This window comes from Oncorhynchus mykiss, chromosome 15 (assembly GCF_057628025.1).
Source record: "Oncorhynchus mykiss isolate SJ-2025 chromosome 15, ASM5762802v1, whole genome shotgun sequence".
NCBI lineage: Eukaryota > Metazoa > Chordata > Actinopteri > Salmoniformes > Salmonidae > Oncorhynchus > Oncorhynchus mykiss.
Window position 1 is genome coordinate 67,805,574 of NC_143036.1, and position 23,111 is coordinate 67,828,684.

The window sequence follows — 23,111 nt, forward strand, 5'->3', positions numbered from 1 at the left end:
TGTTCATTTCAAAATCAACAACGGCTTCATGGTAACATCCCTGAGCAGTTTCCATCACCACCTGCACCTCAGAAGAAAGACTGCATCTTTGAGGTGCCTGAGTGGTTTGATACATGATCCACAGCATAATTACTAACTTCACCGTGCATCGAGATATATTCAGTGTCTGATTTGTTATTGTTACTCATCTACCAATCACTGCCCTTCTTTATGAGGCTTTCAAAAAGCTTCCTTGGTCTTTGTAGTTGAATCTGTGCTTGAAATTCAATACTTGACTGAGGGACCTTACAGATGTATGTACACTACCGGTCAAAAGATTTAGAACACCTACTCACTCAAGGGTTTCACTTTATTTGTACTGTTTTCTACATTGTAGAATAATAGTGAAGACCTCAAAACGATGAAATAACACACATCGAATCATGCAGGAACCAAAAAAGTGTTTATATTTTAGATTCTTCAAAGTAGCCACCCTTTGCCTTGATGACAGCTTTGCTTTGAGATTGAGATTGTTTGGGATGAGTCAGACAGCAGAGTGAAGGAAAAACAGCCAACAAGTGCTCAGTATATGTGGGAACTCCTTCAAGACTGTTGAAAAGCATTCCTGGTGAAGCTGTTTGAGAGAATGCCAAGAGTGTGCAAAGCTGTCATCAAGGCAAAGGGTGGCTATTTGAAGAATTTAACACTTATTTGGTTACTACACTATTCCATGTGTTATTTCATAGTTTTGATGTCTTCGCCATTATTCTACAATGTAGAAAATAGTAAAAAAGAAAAACCCTTGAAATGTTCTAAAAACTTTTGAACGGTAGTGTGTGTGTGTGTCCCCGTTTTGGGGTGGCAGGTAGCCTAGGGGTTAGGGCGTTGGACTAGTAACTAGTAACCGAAAGGTTGCTGGATCGAATCCCCGAGCTGACAAGGTAAAAATCTGTCTTTCTGCCCCGGTAGGCCAGCATTGTAAATAAGAATTTGTTCTTAACGGACTTGCTTAGTTTAATAAAGGTTCAATAGAAAGCCACATCGTAGTCCTATACTCATTTAGCCTTGACAAAAAAAAATAAAAAAAGAGGCTTAATATTTAAGCAACAACTATATTTTAGTTCACTTTTTATTCATTTCTTTTAAACGAATAAACAAAGTATTTTACAAAAACAAAATAATTCAATGCGTTGTAATCCCACTTTGTAACACAAACTGAAGAAATCCAAAAGGGCCTGAAAACTTTTGCAAGGTGCTGCGCGTGGAGTGCATTTTGTGTGCGTGCAGACGCCGCAGTGTGTGTATGGCGTGGGCACGCTGGATAGCCTGTAGAGAGAGAGAACGAACATTGAAGATGGAACTGTACATTGGGGGCCTTAGAGAAACGACATTTAAGACTGACTGCATGTGTAAAGATCTCCCTAAATAAATGAGCATGAAACTGTTGTAGAGAGAGAGGGACGGAGGGAGGGAAAGAGGAGCACACAGTACCTGAAGCTTTAATACAAGACATACATGGCGCTAGCTCACAAACACAAACACACCCCAGCCATGTCAACAAGCACTGTGCTTACTTACACACACACACACACACACACACACACACCAACTCCTGGGTTCTCCTGGAACTCATTAATGATAGAATGTTTATATTTGAAGATAGCAGAGAGACCAGTATCTTTGGCACATGACATGGACTATAGAAAGTGGATTAGCTGAAGAGACTGGTACTCAAGCAGCAGTCATCCATCTTCCACACACCGACACACTGACACACTCTCACTACAACATCCCCACCCTCTACGATCTTCAACGACAAACTTTTTTTATTTTTTTATTTAAAATCCGAGTGCTCCTTTTTCTGTTTCTGGAAGAGTCATCGTGTGAAGTATCCTGAGGTAAGATGTTTTTATTTAACATCCGAGTGCTACTTTTTCTGTTTCTGGAAGAGTCATCGTGTGAAGTATCCTGAGGTAAGATGTTTTTACTTATTAAAGTCATAGCAGCTGTCCCCGTTTCTCTTGCCTCTGGGTATGTTTTCCATACTACCACATCACACAGTGCTACGCAGGTTGACCCATTGACGTAGCTAGCTAACACACTCCCCGCTAACTCCACTGTCAATCTCACTGAGATCATCATCATCTCCTCCTCCTCTGCTTACTCTATCGTAGGCGATGACATACGAGCTGCTGGGTTGTGCGTGGGCCAAAAACTTTCAGCCAATCGCAGGCAAGGAGCACGGGGTCCAACCGGCGTATGGGGAAATGTCAAACAGCCAATGGGGTGTGAGATGATTCACGGGGGAAGTGCAGTGGGACGACCCCAGATGACGGGGTCAGTGCGCCACGCTGGAGGCCACAGGCACAACAAAATGAAGAGAACGCATGGAGAGACATGAGGGAGGAAGGGGGGGTATGAAGGCATGAGGGAGTGAGATAGATGGCGAGAGAACAAGAGGGGTGAGGGCATGAGCAGAGCAAAACAGAGGGGAAGAACTACAGAAAATAACATCTTCCACTAAATACAAACAGACTGCAAAATAACACCAGGCACTTTGATGGCAAAATAGATACTATACGCAGATGACACACAAAGTTTAGCTGTAGAGATGAAAGGAAGCTATTCTGTCCGCATAAGTATGAGACATACACACTAGCTACAGCAAAGAGTCAGAACTATACATTCCACCTAAGGATGAGACACTTCCTGTGTTGGTTCCCATTACATAAAGACAACGGTTTGTCGTCATCTCTTATGCTATACGTTAAGCCCCCATTACACACACACAGGGAGGGAGTGGGTATAACAGTGACTCATTGAGCTGTTCTGACATCTCCCCCCTCTACTATTGTGTTTTCTCCAGGCTTGTCCTGCTGCCTACTACTGCTGCAGAGGCTGGCTGGAGAGAGGGGGAGGGGGAAAAAAGCTGACTCCAACCCGGCCTGCTCAAAATAACTCGCATCTGAAAATACACCACTGCCACACCAGAGGAGAGGAGAGAGGGAAGGAGACAGATGGGAGGGATGAGAAAGTAAGAGGGGAAGAGTACATGGTTGAGTGAAAAAGAGAACAGAGAGGCACCCAGAGGGGGGAGAGAGAGGAAGCTAAGCCTAAAAAGGGTTGGTACCCTTAACATGAAGTCACGTTTCACTGTGGCTAGTCACCATTGGTCCCACAGCCTGTCAATCAAAGGTCATGTCATGTCCCATGGTTGGAGGAAGTCCCAGCAACCAGAAAGGGAAAGAGAGAGGGGGGAAGGGGGGTCATGCAGAAGAGCAGAAGGTTTGGCAGCGATTGTCACTGGTCATCGCATCTGGCCCTGGAACCTCCCCATACGGCCACACACACACAGGACTGGCCCTAGAACCTCCCCATACGGCCACACACACACAGGACTGGCCCTGGAACCTCCCCATACGGCCACACACACACAGGACTGGCCCTGGAACCTCCCCATACGGCCACACACACACAGGACTGGCCCTGGAACCTCCCCATACGGCCACACACACACACACAGGACTAGCCCTGGAACCTCCCCATACGGCCACACACACACAGGACTGGCCCTGGAACCTCCCCATATGGCCACACACACACAGGACTGGCCCTGGAACCTCCCCATACGGCCACACACACACACACACAGGACTGGCCCTGGAACCTCCCCATACGGCCACACACACACACAGGACTGGCCCTGGACCTCCCCATACGGCCACACACACACACGACTGGCCCTGGAACCTCCCCATACGGCCACACACACACAGGACTGGCCCTGGAACCTCCCCATACGGCCACACACACAGGACAGGCCCTGGAACCTCCCCATATGGCCACACACACACAGGACTGGCCCTGGAACCTCCCCATACGGCCACACACACACAGACAGAGGACAGGCCCTGGAACCTCCCCATACGGCCACACACACAGGACTGGCCCTGGAACCTCCCCATACGGCCACACACACACACAGACAGAGGACAGGCCCTGGAACCTCCCCATACGGCCACACACACACACAGGACTGGCCCTGGAACCTCCCCATACGACCACACACACACACACACACAGAGGACAGGCCCTGGAACCTCCCCATACGGCCACACACACAGGAATGGCCCTGGAAACTCCCCAAAGTCCCAATTCAGCTTGGAGGGACAGGGAGGGGGTACCCGGTCTTTTACTGTGGACCTGAGGGAGGTCACAGAAGGCACTGTAGCAACAAGCTGTGAGCGTGCGCGTAAGACTACTTATGAGAAGCCAAATCCAGTCTGTCTACTGACACAACCAGCTTAGGAGAACATGTGTGGGCTTCCTAACTAAATCAGGCAACTGATCAGGAGTGAGATTAGCATTTAGCAGACATCTGGCAGTAGGGAAAGCAGGGCTAGCAGAGATGTCACCCTACACGTACGTGGTGACATTTCTGTTACCCCGGAAACACGTCAGACAACTGGACCAGCAACTTTCTCTCAAGGACAAATGCTGTAGTGTGTCAGTATGCATGTATCCTTCCTACTCTGGGCGTCGCTTTTGGCCTTTACGTAACACTAGGGTTAGCTAATAGAACAGAGACAGAGCCACAGAGACAGAGCCACAGAGACAGAGCCACAGAGACAGAGCCACAGAGACAGAGCCACAGAGACAGAGCCACAGAGACAGAGCCACAGAGACAGAGCCACAGAGACAGAGCCACAGAGACAGAGCCACAGAGACAGAGCCACAGAGACAGAGCCACAGAGACAGAGCCACAGACAGCAGTGAAAGCACATCTTTGTCTCCATATGCTGGTCTTAACCCCTCTCCCAGCCTTCCCCAAACATACGACCGTGCAATGGAGCACAAAGTACATGCTGTCAACGCATCTGGTACAGCCAGAGAGGGAGAAAGAGGGGGGGTTACAGAGAGAGAACTACAGAAAAGGAGAGAGAGGGATACAGAGAGAGCTACAGAAAAAGAGGGAGAGAATAGAGGGCAGGGAGATTGAAGAGATGGTGGAGGAGGAGTGGGTGGATGGATGAAGAGAGATGCAGACATGCCTGTCACAACAAAGGAAGCAAAGGCATACTGTACAGACACACTGGCCAATGAGGGAAGCAATGACTACAAAGGATAAAGAGTGAAAAACACAGACACACAAAGAGCTACCTGAGCACTATACTATGAATCAGGTTTGAGGAGTTATTGAGGTAACTTTGCACAACTCTGAGTTCAACTTAGAATAACCAGTATTACAAAAGTCAGATGCCTTTTAGCCAGGTAAAAATGTTTATCCCAAAGAATCCTTCAGAACTAAAAGGCTACCTCAGAGCTAACTCAATTTATCCTGAATGAAGTGTCCTAGCCAAGAGTTGAGGACCAATGAAATCAGATATCCTCCCTCTTGCAGAGATTACATCATCATCTCCTTCATTTGAAGAAGACTACTGATTAAATATTTTATTAAATCAAATTTATTTTCAGCAAACTTAACATGTGTAAATATTTGTATGAACATAACAAGAATCAACAACAGACATAAGCTGAACAAGTTCCACAGACATGTGACGAACAGAAAAGGAATAATGTGTCCCTGAACAAAGGGGGGGGGTCACAATCAAAAGTAAGTCAGTATCTGTGGCCACCAGCTGCATTAAGTACTGCAGTGCATCTCCTCCTCATGGACTGCACCAGCTTTGCCAGTTCTTGCTGTTAGATGTTACCCCACTCTTCCACCAGGGTTACCTGCAAGTTCCCAGACATTTCTGGGGGGAACGGCCCTAGTCCTCACCCTCCGATCCAACAGGTCCCGGACATTTCTGGGGGGGAACGGCCCTAGTCCTCACCCTCCGTTCCAACAGGTCCCGGACATTTCTGGGGGGGAACGGCCCTAGACCTCACCCTCCGATCCAACAGGTCCCAGACATTTCTGGGGGGAACGGCCCTAGTCCTCACCTTCCGATCCAAAAGGTCCCGGACATTTCTGGGGGGAACTGCCCTAGTCCTCACCCTCCGATCCAACAGGTCCCAGACATTTCTGGAGGGAACTGCCCTAGTCCTCACCCTCCGATCCAACAGGTCCCAGACATTTCTAGAGGGAACTGCCCTAGTCCTCATCCTCCGATCCAACAGGTCCCAGACATTTCTGGAGGGAACTGCCTTAGTCATCACCCTCCGATCCAACAGGTCCCAGACATTTCTGGATGGAATGGCTCTAGTCCTCACCCTCCGATCCAACAGGTCCCAGACATTTCTGGGGGGGAATGGCCCTAGTCCTCACCCTCAGATCCAACAGGTCCCAGACATTTCTGAGGGGAATGGTCCTAGCCCTCACTCTCCGATCCAACAGGTCCCAGGCATGCTCAATGGGATTGTGATCCAGGTTCTTCAATGGCCATGGCAGAACACTGACATTCCTGCCTTGCAGGAAAACACGCACAGAAGGAGCAGTATGGCTGGTGGCATTGTCATGCTGGAGGGTCATATGGGAATGAGGGAGGAGGATGTCTTCCTTGTAATGCACAGCGTTGAGATTGGACTGAGCTTGTTGTCATTGCAGGCAATGATGCTGTGACACAGCGCCCCAGACCATGACGGACCCTCCACCTCCAAATCGATCCTGCTCCAGAGTACAAGCCTCGGTGTAACGCTCATTCCTTCGACAATAAACGCGAATCCGACCATCACCCCTGGTGAGACAAAACCGCCACTCGTCAGTGAAGATCACTTTTTGCCAGTCCTGTCTGGTCCATGCGTTGTTGGCAGTGATGTCTGGTTAGGACCTGCCTTAAAACAGGCCTACAAGCCCTCAGTCCAGCCTCTCTCAGCCTATTGCAGACAGTCTGAGCACTGATGGAGAGATTGTGCATTCCTGGTGTAACTCGGGCAGTTGATGTTGCCATCCTGTACCTGTCCCGCAGGTGTGATGTTAGGATGTACCGATCCTGTGCAGGTGTGGTTACACGTGGTCTGCCACTGCGAGGACAATTCACCGCGAGGACAATCAGCTCGTTCATTGAACAAGCATGGGAAACAGTGTACAATGAAGACCTGTGTAGTTATTTGGATTATTACTAATTATCTTTGAAAGACAGGGTCCTGAAATAGGAAGTTTATTTTTTTGCTGAGTTGATGTATTATATGTCTATGGCCACAAGGTAAAGTAGGAGTGAGAGGTGGAAGGAAAAGATACCTGTGCATTGATCAGCACAGCAAAGACGGCATTAACGATAAGTAATAAAATAAAGACAATTCTAAGTCTATTTCACACCATAGGATTGATGTTTCAGCATCGTCTCAATGCACGAGCAGTTACAAGCCTGCTAGAGTTAGTGGCAGGTGGATGAGTAATACGGATGAAGCCTGAGATAATTGAGACAGGGGACAGAGAATTGAGACAGGGGACAGAGAATTGAGACAGGGGACAGAGAATTGAGACAGGGGACAGAGAATTGAGACAGGGGACAGAGAATGAGACAAGGGGACAGAGAATGAGACAGGGGACAGAGAATGAGACAGGGGACAGAGAATGAAAGCAATAAGGGTGAAAGGGAAGGGAACAGGGGGAAAGAAGGAGAGGGACAAAGAGGAGGAGTAAAGTATTCTCCTAATGATCTGAGACACTAACAATGGAAGGGGGTGAGGAGGAGGGGAAGATGCAGCATGAAGGGTAATAGAAGAAAAAGTGTCAAATCTATGAGCCTCCGACTGCTAAACATGGTCTATACTGACAGATTAATGTTCTCCCTTCTGCAATAATTAAACATTACAATATGAATAGAAATCCCCATGACGATCTTCAGATACCTTCCAGTCTAAATTAGAAGAGATTATGCCAGTCTGAGTAGGCTATCAAAAAACAAATAAAGATACAAATCAGACATTAAAAAAGCTTTAACCAGGAATACACTTCATTTTAATGTGTATTGTGCTCATTTCGGTATAAGACAACAAGCGTTTTAAATCCACCTGCCGACTAGTAAGTATTGGAAGGTATTCCAAACCAACAGACAAAAGGCCTGCAGCATATATTTTCTCCTACACTGCCTTGTCCACAGCCGTATCTGTCCAAAACACCTGAGCACCCAGTACAGGGTTTGTGGGGTGCAGGCTTTCGTTCCAGCCAAGCAGCAACACACCCGATTCTACTCATCACCAATCAAGACTGATGAGTTGAAGTAGACGTGTTGCTGTGTTGCTGCTTGGCTAGAACAAAAGCCTGCAATCACACTGGCCCCGTTGTACAATGAGGTGTATCCTACGTAATGAACTGCCTATGAGAAGATATTGAGCCACTCTTGGTAGGAAACAACGTTCTGTCCTCACAGGGATTCCAGCCCACTCAGAACACCCAACACTTACAGCAACGCATTAACATCTCAGTCATTTAGGAGACTGCAGACATTTTTCATTCATTCGTTTTAGATACATCAGTCAGCACATTGGTGACTAATAGTTATTGTCAGCACCATTAAATACAGTACAATAATTCACCAATGAGGCTTTCTTTTGTATGTCACTCTTCTTTGCCTTCCAGCCACAAAGAGCTATGAGATAATAGTCCAAATTGAACTGGCTTGCGTCAGAAACAAAAAGCCTGTTACTGCCCACAAGAGGTACTCAACTTTGCTCTCAGGACTCGAGGCCATAGAAGTAGGATTCTTCTGCTAACTGCTCCTCTCCAATACCAACGACTCCCTATTGACGCAGGCTGAAGGACAGTGGAAGAGAAGGCTGGCATACTGAATGTACTACTAGGAACAATACAGGTAGGACAAAGGGAAACAGGAAATGCCTCCTCAGTCTCCTCAGTCTCCTCAGTCTCGGTTAGAGCTGAACCATCACGCAATCATAGTCATGGTAGAAGTTGTTTCCGGTCCTCAACACTGATCTAGGATCAGATTACCCAACCCACATTAGAGGGGATGGTAAACTGGCCTGGTATCAGTGGTAAGGGGGTACCATGCAGTCACTATATAGGGAACAGGGTGCCATTTCAGACAAAGCCCAGCCTCAGGGAGGAAATAAGGGGCAACCCGGGCTCCTGAGAGGCGCAGCGGTCTAAGGCACTGCATCTCAGTGCAAGAGGCGTCACTACAGTCCCTGGTTCGTATCCAGGCTGCATCACATCTGGCCGTGATTATGAATCCCATAGGGTGGCGCACAATTGGCCCAGCGTCGGCCGGGGTTAGCCGGGGTAGGCTGTCGTTGTAAATAAGAATTTGTTCTTAACCGACTTGCCTAGTTAAATAAAACGTTTTTTATTTTTAATTACCAGTTACACTGAGTGCCGAATCATCATCATGGGGCCAATAGCAGACGGGGTCAGGGGTCGCCAGCTAATTCCAGTGTGGTTGTTCTGGCGATGGCCACATGACTAAATTTAGCTACTGTTCTTCTTCCATCATTAAGAGCTCCATTAAAAAACTATTTCTGTCCAGCTCTCTCTTTTCAATTTATACCCGACCAGAGAGAGACAAATCTGATTAGGACTCTAGCAGGGCTTAGATGGGAGGAAACACAAATGGAGGAGTGGAGATATACAGGCGTGGATGTGGTAGGGCTGTGTGTTTGTTGAGTACAAGAAGGGAACAGACTGAAAGTTGTGTTCTGATACCATGAGTGTGACAGAGTAGTGACCGGTTAAGTATGCGTGCCTGGTGACAGTGAGTGTGCATGCTTGTCTTACAGTGGTGACTGGGAGTACATGAGAGGTGAATGACAGTGTGTGTATTTTGTCTCTCATTGTGTGCACGCGGCGAGCTGTGAGTAAGGGAAAGGATGGATCAGCCCACTTCTCTGCAGCAATCAAACACACAGAGGTGGGTGGGAGAGAGAGAGAAAGACAGACAGACAGACAGACAGAGAGAAGAGACCGAGAGACAGACAAGGAATGCCTTTTCAAAGAAGACTGGGAGAGGGAAAGGGCCCACATCAACGCTTTCCAAACAGTGGCTCTGACAGCAGGCGCCCCTATGGAGCTGGTAATGATCCTCTGTGTCAGGGTGGCCAAGCCAAGGACAAGACACCAACACACAACACAAAGATATAGCGACGGGGGGGTGCGTACCTCGCCCTCGATCCTGGGGGGTCGGATGCTGGACAAGTGGATGGTCTTGTACTCGCCAGAGTTAAGCTTGACCACGACGGCGTCCGCATTGACGACCTGCATCACCTGGGAGAGAGGGAGAAAAGGAGAGAGAGAGAAGGGGAGGGTGAGAGGGATGTAGAAAGGGAGGGGTGAGAGAGAATGGGGAGAAATATTGTGGGAGAAAGAAGGGAAGGGGCACAGAGATGGTGGGATAGAGTGGGGAGGGAGGAGAGAGTGGAGAGAGAGAGGGAGAGAGGTTAGTGAGGAAGGCATCGCGGCTCCATTTGGAGGACAGAGAGGACAGCTGCTTTCAAGAGAATTGGCTCTGTGGGCTGAGCTGAACTGAGCCTAGTTTAAACAGAGCAGAGCACAGAGAGAGCGAAGGCTTTAGTCCGACAACAAACAATTCAAATGGTATTCATCACATGCTTCGTAAACAACAAGGTGTAGACCAACAGTGAAATGCTTAGCTACGGGCCCTTCCCAACAATAGACACAGAAAACAGAAATAGAAAAAGTCAAATGTGTAAAAAATTATAATAAATACAGAGTAACAGTAACTTGGCTCTATACACAGAGTAACAGTGACGTGGCTCTATACACAGAGTAACAGTAACGTGGCTCTATACACAGAGTAACAGTAACGTGGCTCTATACACAGAGTAACAGTAACGTGGCTCTATACACAGAGTAACAGTAACGTGGCTCTATACACAGAGTAACAGTAACTTGGCTCTATACACAGAGTAACAGTAACGTGGCTCTATACACAGAGTAACAGTAACGTGGCTCTATACACAGAGTAACAGTAACGTGGCTCTATACACAGAGTAACAGTAACTTGGCTCTATACACAGAGTAACAGTAACTTGGCTCTATACACAGAGTAACAGTAACGTGGCTCTATACACAGAGTAACAGTAACGTGGCTCTATACACAGAGTAACAGTAACGTGGCTCTATACACAGAGTAACAGTAACGTGGCTCTATACACAGAGTAACAGTAACGTGGCTCTATACACAGAGTAACAGTAACTTGGCTCTATACACAGAGTAACAGTAACGTGGCTCTATACACAGAGTAACAGTAACGTGGCTCTATACACAGAGTAACAGTAACGTGGCTCTATACACAGAGTAACAGTAACGTGGCTCTATACACAGAGTAACAGTAACGTGGCTCTATACACAGAGTAACAGTAACGTGGCTCTATACACAGAGTAACAGTACTGAGTCAACATGCTGAGTAACAGTAACGTGGCTCTATACACAGAGTAACAGTAACGTGGCTCTATACACAGAGTAACAGTAACTTGGCTCTATACACAGAGTAACAGTAACGTGGCTCTATACACAGAGTAACAGTAACGTGGCTCTATACACAGAGTAACAGTAACGTGGCTCTATACACAGAGTAACAGTAACGTGGCTCTATACACAGAGTAACAGTAACGTGGCTCTATACACAGAGTAACAGTAACGTGGCTCTATACACAGAGTAACAGTAACTTGGCTCTATACACAGAGTAACAGTAACATGGCTCTATACACAGAGTAACAGTACTGAGTCAACATGCTGAGGAACATGGTAATTGAGGTAGATATTAGGGCTGGGCGACATGGCAAATCAATTATCACGATATCGCTATATTTTTTCCATTCGATATCCATAATTATCACGATATTAATCAAATAATGTTTAAAAAGGTGCATATCTGCTTCAGACTCAAGAATGCCTAATGCCTGAACAAACCACTGGGCAGGTTAAGAGCGTAGGGGCGGCAGGTAGCCTAGTGGTTAGAGCGTAGGGGCGGCAGGTAGCCTAGTGGTTAGAGCGTAGGGGCGGCAGGTAGCCTAGTGGTTAGAGCGTAGGGGCGGCAGGTAGCCTAGTGGTTAGAGCGTAGGGGCGGCAGGTAGCCTAGTGGTTAGAGCATAGGGGCGGCAGGTAGCCTAGTGGTTAGAGCGTAGGGGCGGCAGGTAGCCTAGTGGTTAGAGCGTAGGGGCGGCAGGTAGCCTAGTGGTTAGAGCGTAGGGGCGGCAGGTAGCCTAGTGGTTAGAGCGTAGGGGCGGCAGGTAGCCTAGTGGTTAGAGCGTAGGGGCGGCAGGTAGCTTAGTGGTTAGAGCGTTGGGCCAGTAACCAGCAGGTAGCCTAGTGGTTAGAGCGTTGGGCCAGTAACCAGCAGGTAGCCTAGTGGTTAGAGCGTTGGGCCAGTAACCAGCAGGTAGCCTAGTGGTTAGAGCATTGGGCCAGTAACCAGCAGGTAGCCTAGTGGTTAGAGCGTTGGGCCAGTAACCAGCAGGTAGCCTAGTGGTTAGAGCGTTGGGCCAGTAACCAGCAGGTAGCCTAGTGGTTAGAGCATTGGGCCAGTAACCAGCAGGTAGCCTAGTGGTTAGAGCGTTGGGCCAATAACCGAAAGGTTGCTAGATGGAATCCCTGAGCTGACAAGGTAAAAATCTGTCATTCTACCCCTGAACAAAGCAGTTGGCCTACCGGGGAACAGTGGGTTGTAATTGTAAATAAGAAGTTGTTCTTAACTGACTTGCCTAGTTAAATAAAGGTTACATTTGTTTTCATTATGTGAGCTACACAAAATGATACTTTAAGCAAAATTGTTCCACGTTTGTGGCCAGGGAGCACGTACCTGGGGTCAATTAAATTGATAAGCCTCTTGAAACCTTCCTTTTTGACTGTGCTAATTGGTAGCATATCCTTAGCAATGCAATGCATAATAGCATTTGTGATGTCTGTCTTTTCGATATTTGCTTGTAGGGCATAAACGCTGTCAGTGTTGACTGCTTCGGGCAAACATCCCTAGATTGGCTGGTGCTAGAGGGGCGTTTATCAACACCGTGCTGCAAACTCAAACATCCCTAGATTGGCTGGTGCTAGAGGGGCGTTTATCAACACCGTGCTGCAAACTCAAACATCCCTAGATTGGCTGGTGCTAGAGGGGCGTTTATCAACACCGTGCTGCAAACTCAAACATCCCTAGATTGGCTGGTGCTAGAGGGGCGTTTATCAACACCGTGCTGCAAACTCAAACATCCCTAGATTGGCTGGTGCTAGAGGGGCGTTTATCAACACCGTGCTGCAAACTCAAACATCCCTAGATTGGCTGGTGCTAGGAGGGGCGTTTATCAACACCGTGCTGCAAACTCAAACATCCCTAGATTGGCTGGTGCTAGAGGGGCGTTTATCAACACCGTGCTGCAAACTCAAACTCCCTGCATGTTCCAAAGAGTGATTTTGCTTCAGATGTTGAAAAAGGTTTGTCGTATTACGGGACTTCGTAGCCACCTGTCTACGGCACAATTTTCACCGAACATTGTTTTGCTCTTTGTCAGACTTCAAAAAGCCAAACCACTTCCAAATGACTGAAACCCTTTAAAATCATTCATTTCTCCATGGCTATCACTGCCACTGTTTCTGCCTACATCACTATGAATAAAGTCAGTCTACAGCACCACATACTGGAGCTACACAGCAGAGCAGAGGGAGAGACGAGGTGTAATCTACAGAGCAGAGGGAGAGACGAGGTGTAATCTACAGAGCAGAGGGAGAGACGAGGTGTAATCTACAGAGCAGAGGGAGAGACGAGGTGTAATCTACAGAGCAGAGGGAGAGAAGAGGTGTAATCTACAGAGCAGAGGGAGAGAAGAGGTGTAATCTACAGAGCAGAGGGAGAGACGAGGTGTAATCTACAGAGCAGAGGGAGAGAAGAGGTGTAATCTACAGAGCAGAGGGAGAGACGAGGTGTAATCTACAGAGCAGAGGGAGAGAAGAGGTGTATTCTACAGAGCAGAGGGAGAGAAGAGGTGTAATCTACAGAGCAGAGGGAGAGAAGAGGTGTAATCTACAGAGCAGAGGGAGAGAAGAGGTGTAATCTACAGAGCAGAGGGAGAGAAGAGGTGTAATCTACAGAGCAGAGGGAGAGAAGAGGTGTAATCTACAGAGCAGAGGGAGAGAAGAGGTGTAATCTACAGAGCAGAGGGAGAGAAGAGGTGTAATCTACAGAGCAGAGGGAGAGAAGAGGTGTAATCTACAGAGCAGAGGGAGAGAAGAGGTGTAATCTACAGAGCAGAAGGAGAGAAGAGGTGTAATCTACAGAGCAGAGGGAGAGAAGAGGTGTAATCTACAGAGCAGAGGGAGAGAAGAGGTGTAATCTACAGAGCAGAGGGAGAGAAGAGGTGTAATCTACAGAGCAGAAGGAGAGAAGAGGTGTAATCTACAGAGCAGAGGGAGAGAAGAGGTGTAATCTGCAGAGGGAGAGAAGAGGTGTAATCTACAGAGCAGAGGGAGAGAAGAGGTGTAATCTACAGAGCAGAGGGAGAGAATAGGTGTAATCTACAGAGCAGAAGGAGAGAAGAGGTGTAATCTACAGAGCAGAGGGAGAGAAGAGGTGTAATCTACAGAGCAGAAGGAGAGAAGAGGTGTAATCTACAGAGCAGAGGGAGAGAAGAGGTGTAATCTACAGAGCAGAAGGAGAGAAGAGGTGTAATCTACAGAGCAGAGGGAGAGACGAGGTGTAATCTACAGAGCAGAGGGAGAGAAGAGGTGTAATCTACAGAGCAGAAGGAGAGAAGGTGTAATCTACAGAGCAGAGGGAGAGAAGAGGTGTAATCTACAGAGCAGAGGGAGAGAAGAGGTGTAATCTACAGAGCAGAGGGAGAGAAGAGGTGTAATCTACAGAGCAGAAGGAGAGAAGGTGTAATCTACAGAGCAGAGGGAGAGAAGAGGTGTAATCTACAGAGCAGAGGGAGAGAAGAGGTGTAATCTACAGAGCAGAAGGAGAGAAGGTGTAATCTACAGAGCAGAGGGAGAGAAGAGGTGTAATCTACAGAGCAGAGGGAGAGAAGAGGTGTAATCTACAGAGCAGAGGGAGAGAAAAGGTGTAATCTACAGAGCAGAGGGAGAGAAGAGGTGTAATCTACAGAGCAGAGGGAGAGAAGAGGTGTAATCTACAGAGCAGAGGGAGAGAAGAGGTGTAATCTACAGAGCAGAGGGAGAGAAGAGGTGTAATCTACAGAGCAGAGGGAGAGAAGAGGTGTAATCTACAGAGCAGAGGGAGAGAAGGTGTAATCTACAGAGCAGAGGGAGAGAAGAGGTGTAATCTACAGAGCAGAGGGAGAGAAGAGGTGTAATCTACAGAGCAGAGGGAGAGAAGAGGTGTAATCTACAGAGCAGAGGGAGAGAAGAGGTGTAATCTACAGAGCAGAGGGAGAGACGAGGTGTAATCTACAGAGCAGAGGGAGAGAAGAGGTGTAATCTACAGAGCAGAGGGAGAGAAGAGGTGTAATCTACAGCACCACTCCACGTACTGAACGACCTTAATATATTCACATTGCAATTGTGAGAGAAGTCAAGTATATTATAATGAACGATTATTAACATGGACGTTTTGTGATGACTTTTAGATAAACGATAACATTATGTAATACAACACGACAAAATGTACCACCCAAACATTGTAAAAAGACACTGAAACTATACATCCTACTATCACAATTATCTCTGCATCATCACACATTGTAGAGCATCACATTGATCCATTGCCAGTCCTTTTAACTGCTAAACTGTTTGTTCCACAGTTCCAGCCTCAAACACACACGTCTGACAATTGTATATTCACACATTCCACATGGAGAGGGGATTCCCAGGAGAGAAGGAGGGGGAACAGAGAGATGGACATCAGTCAGGATTAGCACCGTGACTGATCCATCCCACTCCAGTGAAAATGTCTAGAAATCGCTCTCCGTATTACCAACAAACAAAATAAATTCCTCTCCAACGCAGAAGGAGAAACAGATTGGTGAATAAAGTGAGAGAGAGAGAGAGAGAGAGAGAGAGAGAGAGAGAGAGAGAGAGAGAGAGAGAGAGAGAGAGAGAGAGAGAGAGAGAGAGAGAGAGAGAGAGAGAGAGAGAGTGCTGGGACTGGAGAGAGGGAGAGGAAGAGGACGGCTGCCAAAACAAAGAGAAATGACTGACAGACCCACTTGTGACATTCACACACAAACATGAAGTCTACTTCAAGCTCAGCTGGGGAACAGTGGACAAGTTTAGGCCCACCCGCCCACACAGAGAGATCAATGTGTGATATAAACAAAAATGGGCTGTACATCAAGATCACTTGGGAAAGGCACAAACACACCCACTCAGGCCTACCTGTGACATACACAGCAAACATGGGCTGTACATCAGGCACACTTGGAAGGGTGGGCAAACATATCAAGCTCACTTGGAAGTAAGCACACACGCACGGGTCACACACACTTGGTCGGATCAATGATGCAACTCCATCAGATCTTACACTGTTTAAGAGAAGGAAGGATGAGGGAAGGATGACTAGTATTTGAACAGGCCCCAATTACTGAGATATACATGGGAGACAACCACTCTTGGATACCAGTCAAGCTTGTGTGGGAGGCTATTGGGAATCGGGCTTGGAGCTAGACCAAGTTTAGAGAAATCCTGAACACATAAGCACCTCCCTCGAGGCATTCTGAGATGCTCAGTTAGTCCCAAAGCTGACTGGGGGGAGAGAAGAGGAGAGGCAGACGTAAGAAATAATACATCTGCAAATAGTTTTACCGTTGGGGACGGAGGGAGAAATTAACTTGTCCACATACACAACACACAGACAGCGAGAGAGAGAGAGAGAGAGGACTCCTAACACCTCAGTCCCATGGTCCCAGTGCGGGGGACTCGAAGCGCTACACTACCCATCCCTCCATTTCCAAAAAATCTAATCTATGTTGTACCAACCTACACACTCCTCAACATTGTAACAAGGTTGTTCTCTAGCTCTGGCACCACAAAATAAAATGTAAGACTCCTTCCTTTCTCCCCAAATAAATAAATCAACGGTTATGTTAAGAGAAGCAGAAAATGGCTGGCCAGCACATTTAGACTGGGTAATTATTAGAGAGAGAGAGATGTAGAGAGAAAGGACAGAGAGATGTAGAGAGAAAGGACAGAGAAATACAGAGAGAAAGGACAGAGAAATACAGAGAGATAGATGTAGAGAGAAAGGACAGAGAGATGTAGAGAGAAAGGACAGAGAAATACAGAGAGAAAGGACAGAGAAATACAGAGAGAAAGGACAGAGAAATACAGAGAGATAGATGTAGAAAGGACAGAGAAATACAGAGAGAAAGGACAGAGAAATACAGAGAGAGAGAGAGATATAGAGAGAAAGGACAGAGAAATACAGAGAGATGCAGAGAGAAAGGACAGAGAAATACTGAGAGATGCAGAGAGAGAGGACAGAGAAATACAGAGAGAAAGGACAGAGAAATACAGAGAGATGCAGAGAGAAAGGACAGAGAAATACAGAGAGAGAGAGAGATGCAGAGAGAAAGGACAGAGAAATACAAATAGAGAGATGCAGAGAGAAAGGACAGAAATACAGAGAGAAAGAACAAAGAAATACAGAGAGAGATGCAGAGAGAAAGAACAGAGAAATACAGAGAGAAAGGACAGAGAAATACAGAGAGAGATGCAGAGAGAAAGGACAGAAATACAGAGAGAGCGATATAGAGAAAGGACAGAGAGAAATACACAGACAGAGAGAGCGAAAGAGAAACAGTGAGCATTTCGACTGTGGATGCCAACAAGAGGTATGTCCAGGCTGAGTCACTCTAGGCCAGTGGTCTACAAAAGGTCGATCACCAGCTACTAGTAGCTCGCCAAACAATTCCCAAAGTATATGAAATTATTCATGCGTTACATCACAAACAAATCTCAGGTCTCCGACACCGCAAGCTCCCAGCTACTATCTAACGCAGCACTGACATTATCCCACCCCTGGTTAACCACTATGGCTTAAACACTCAAACCCTTTTCTCCACCTTTATTTAACCAGGCAGGCCAGTTGAGGACAAGTTCTCATTTACAACTGCGACCTGGCCAAGATAAAGCAAAGCAGTGCGACACAAACAGAGTTACACAAACAAGCGTACAGTCAATAACACAATAGAAAAAAAGAACGTCTATATACAGTGTGTGCAAATGGTGTGAGAAGGCAATAAATAGGCCATAGTAGCAAAGTAATTAACACTGGAGTGATAGATTTGCAAGTAGAAATACTGGTGTGCAAAAGGGCAGAAATGTACATTTAATAAAAACAATATGGGGATGAGGTAGATAGATGGGCTATTTGCAGTTGGACTATGCACAGCTGCAGCGATTAGTCAGCTACTCAGATAGCTGATGTTTAAAGCTAGTGAGGGAAATATAAGTCTCCAGCTTCAGCGATTTTTGCAATTCGTTCCAGTCACTGGCAGCATAAAACTGGAAGGAAAGGCGGCCAAAGCAGGTGTAGGCTTTGGGGATGACCAGTGAGATATACCTGCTGGAGCATGTGCTACGGGTTGGTGTTGCTATGGTGACCAGTGAGCTGAGATAAGGCGGAGCTTTACCTAGCATAGACTTATAGATGACCTGGAGCCAGTGGGTTTGGCAACGAATATGAAGCAAGGGCCAGCCAACGAGAGCATACAGGTCGCAGTGGTGAGTGGTATATGGGGCTTTGGTGACAAAACAGATGGCACTGTGATAGACTGCATCCAATTTGCTGAGTAGAGTGTTGGAGGCTATTTTGTAAATGACATCGCCGAAGAAGTCGAGGATCGGTAAGATGGTCAGTTTTACGAGGGTATGTTTGGCGGCGTGCGTGAATGAGGCTTTGTTGCGAAATAGGAAGCCGAGTCTAGATTTCATTTTGGATTGGATATGTTTAATATGAGTCTCACCTAACAATATCTGCCAAAGTATCAAGCAACATTGCCTCCGTCTGGTGCGCGTGTTTGTGTCTATCACTCTGTGTGTGGCCAGTTGACGTGATGATTGTTTGGTGGGTTGACAAATACTTTCCCCAAAACCTTCTCAACTAAATGTTAACTGCAAAGTAGTGTGTGTGTGTGTGTATGTGTGTATATATATATATATATATATATATATATGAAGCTGGAGACTTATATATATATATTTTTTTTTTGTATTATTATTTTACCTTTATTTAACTAGGAAAGTCAATTAAGAACAAATTCTTATTTTCAATGACGGCCTAGGAACAGTGGGTTAACTACCTGTTCAAGGGCAGAACGACAGATTTGTACCTTATCAGCTCGGGGATTCAAACTTGCAACCTTTCGGTTACTAGTCCAACGCTCTAACCACTAGACTACACTGCCACCCTGCCACCCGAGTATATCATTTGTATTTATTATTTGCAAACTTCACAATGAAATGATCAGCAGCAGTCATAGTCGAAGGAGTGATGCTGAGGGTGCTGCAGCTCCCCACTGAAAAATCTGTAAAAATATTAAATGCTCTATTTTTTCCACAAAAGTAGCGCACTGGGCCTTTACTAGTCCTGTATTAGTGGACCGATATAGCCGTCTGTAATGCAGACAAAACATTTACATCTGCCCCCCCATATTTTACCAGGTATATTGACAGAAAACGGTGTACAGGAGAAAGTAGTGTACTAAGGACACGGAGAAGAGTTGCAGGGGAGAGGAGAAGAACAGACCTATTGGGAAGCTAGAAGGGGAAAAAAACAGCTCCATTTTTTTTATTAAGTGGCTCATGCTAGAAAAGGTTGGTGACCCCTGCTCTAAGCACAGACCCTGGTGGTAGAGAGGTGCTGTCCCCTGGTGGCCACTACTAGCATGACATCTGCATTGTCCAGGATACATATCAGGACCACAGCATTTACTTGTCATTCATCTCATTTTAAAAAGACTGGTGGTGATGTGACACAGCAACACCAATAATGTATAGGTATATAGGTGTGAAAAGAAGTGCAGTACTGCATCAAATGCAGAGTAGTCCTCTCTTTCCTCTACACATGCAGTAGCTACGTCATCAGGTGTGCAGATAGCCCTACTCTGGCATACAAGTGCGAGAAAGAAATCGTCACATTGGCATCACTTCCATTGTTAGGGTAAATGAATGTGAAGGTTGGTCCTAGTCAATAGTAACCTGCAGATAAGCAGCTGATATTGTCCAGTCTTTAACCCAATACTCAGGAATATCATCCTTTCCTTAAAATATGAACTATGTAGAAATCACTCCGCCATTTCCTGGCTGTTAATTTCATTTTATTTGACAAAACAGGCAACTATAGTTTGGAGAATCAATGTGCCATCTAAACCGCTGCGAAATGTCTTTTACATCAGCTGAAAAACAATATTTTGGGTTGTGTACAAAACCGAAAGTAAAAGATGCTAAAACTAACAGGAAGCATAGAAATAGCACAGATAGAACTGATCTACCGCTTCTTAGACTTGCTTTCAACGAGAATGACAGATCTAGAACTAACATTTCAATGTGACTGTGGTCAGGTCACCCAAAAGGTGACATATTGCAGCTTTAAAGGGCATTTACAACACTAGAATGGCCTCACCATCTACACTGATGTGAGAAAGTGTTTCTGACTATTGCCATGCAGCCAGTTGTCCCCTGTCCCTCCTTGACAGTGACAGGCCTCTGATGGAGACAGGCCTTCCACCACATCGTCCTCTCTCAGGGCAGCTGGTCACAAGGGAGACCAGAGGAAGAAAAGAGGAGGCAGTTTCAGCCTATTGGGACGTAGCCTACCTACCAGTCCCAGCAGAGACAATGTGAGAGAGAGAAGGAGAAATAGAAGGTGAGAGAGATAGAGAGGGTTAGTGAGAAAGAGGTGGTATGAGTGGGGGATGAGTCAGCAGGTTTGACTCTGGGGATGGGAGTGGTATCCTATGAAGCGAGCTAGATTTACTCAGGGTTTTCTAAAGATAACCAGCTACAGTTAGCTTCACATTCCAGGTCAGGCTTCATCCGTACTACGACGATGGATATTGCTCGTCCACCTGCCACTAACAGGCTTGTAACTGCACATGCATGTCGCACATAGCAAGTCAAACACCAGACTCTCCATTGAGACAATCCATGGGCAAGTTAGTGCCACATTTTGATTTGTGCCCAAAGAATATACAACAGAATTCTTGCTAATTCAGCAGGCTATGGTGTGAAATAGGGTTTAGAAGCCGTCTTTATGACATCGTTAAAGCCATCCTTGGTGTGCTTATCAATGTACAACCACTCCCCCACACGCCTATCAATATGTTTTCACTAAGTCATACAAAAGTGTTACATTGCATAAAGTTTCAAATTCATTCTGTGATATATTTTAACATTACTATTTAAAAAATACATTTAAAAAAGTAAATAAAATCTTTGCAAGAGAGTGGGAATCTGACTTCACTGGTCCTTAGCTCGCAGAGCAGACATTTCATTCATGATAAATGGATTTAGCCCCGAGTTAGCCTGCCCCGGAGCAGGATTTGTTGCCATAGAAACATACCTGGCTAAAAGTTGAGTTACTTTTGTATTACTGGTTCTCTCGAGTTGAACTCCGAAGTGACCAAAGTTAGCTCGCCAACTTCTCAAACCTGCTTCGTATGATACCCTTCTGGGCTGCTCTCTCTCTGAACTCTATCCATCCCTTCCCAGAAAAATAATGAGGGAAAAGGGGAGAAGGACTGGGAAGGAGAGTATGACAGGAAAGTTGACAGGCTGCAATATCATGGGACCAATAGAACAAAGCAAATGAGAATTCAAGGTGCCCAAACCAAACAATCCAATGAGGATGTTAAGCGAGCCCAACTGGCCAATGACAGTTCAGGGAGCTGACAACGTGACAAAACACCGAACCGAACGATGAAAGTCGCCACAAAACCAACACCTATCTATCCCACCACACCATTTGGAGGTAGTCAACACTGACGAGGTGACATTTTACAACAAACGCAGCGTCGCTGACGGGGCGTGCCTCAAAAAGGAAACCCAATAATTCACTAATCCCTAAACACATTTGCGAACATGCTGCTGACTTGAGGCGGTGGGCCTCAGTGTTATTCTGAGAACAGCAGGAGGGGAGGAAGAGATGGGGAACCATGCTGGGAACCGGCACAAGGGCTCATCCCTCTACTGGGGAACTGAACCTGCCTGTCTGCAAAAACAATACACAGGGAAGGAAATGCTCAATTCCACCCCCCTCCCCTCCCTCCTTTATCACTTCTGTCCGTCTACCCCGCTATCTGTCACTCCCCTTTACCCCCCCCTCACATATATATATATATATATATATATATATATATATATATATATATATATATATCTCTCTCCCCCATTCCTCTCCCTCTACACACTTCACTCCTCCCCCATGTCAGCTTCCTTGCCCTGGACTCGGGGAGATCTGAGGGCAGCCGAAGCCAATGCATAAATGTTTGATCCTTTTTTTCAGCACAAGTCTTCTCTCTGACTCAGGGGGAAAATGCACTAACGTAGCTAGTTTTTGTGTGTGTGTAGATTTCTTTCACAAACTCATTCTGTAAGCAGATTGCTGCGACAGCAACACCTTTTATGTAACCAAAGGCTAGCCGTGAATATTTCAAGGACTTAAAAGTCCAGCTAACGGATCTGAAAAAAATCTAAGCAGATCATAAAAGCTACTACTTCAGCGAATGAAATCAACTTGCTTTGTGTGTCACCTAAAGAAAATAGATTGTCCAAAGGAAGACCATACCGCAGGCTCAATTCAGAATATAAACAGACAAACTATGTAAGACACCTAACTTCTGAATATTGGGAGTACTTAAAGCTAGTGTCTGGGATTTTGGAAGCTGTTCAAAAGGTCATTTAAATTCCTTTATTCTTAAAGGATTTTGCTGTTTTTGAAATCACAGACTGTAGCTTTAAGGGTAACACTAAAACAATAGAGGCTATAATGTGTCCTCTTATAACAGCAATAAGGCCGAGCTACATTACTGGAAGCTCCATTTGTGGCTCCGTCTTACTTAGTAGGAAGTAATGGACTCTGACAAGACCAGGTCTGGGATTCAAAGGCAGTTTCCTCTGTGATATTAAGACAATAATCTTTTCTCCTGCCGTATACCAATAACATCCAGAACTAATATCCCGTCCCGTGTCTCCGAGCGGAGCCGGAACGTTCTAGGAACATTGGAGAAACGGCAGGCAATTCTGCAGTCATTTGGCTAGGGAG

At 46.2% G+C, this 23,111-nt stretch overlaps 1 protein-coding gene across 2 annotated transcripts in view; it reads right to left on the minus strand.

The window, feature by feature from the left end:
* LOC110490780 (staphylococcal nuclease domain-containing protein 1) overlaps positions 1 to 23,111 on the minus strand; it is a 374,611-nt gene that overhangs the window by 333,704 nt on the left and 17,796 nt on the right. For both annotated transcript variants that reach the window (XM_036944950.2, XM_090200893.1), the window contains exon 10: positions 10,040 to 10,144. In XM_036944950.2, coding sequence (XP_036800845.1) covers positions 10,040 to 10,144 — 105 coding nt within the window. The remainder of the gene's footprint in view (positions 1 to 10,039; positions 10,145 to 23,111) is intronic.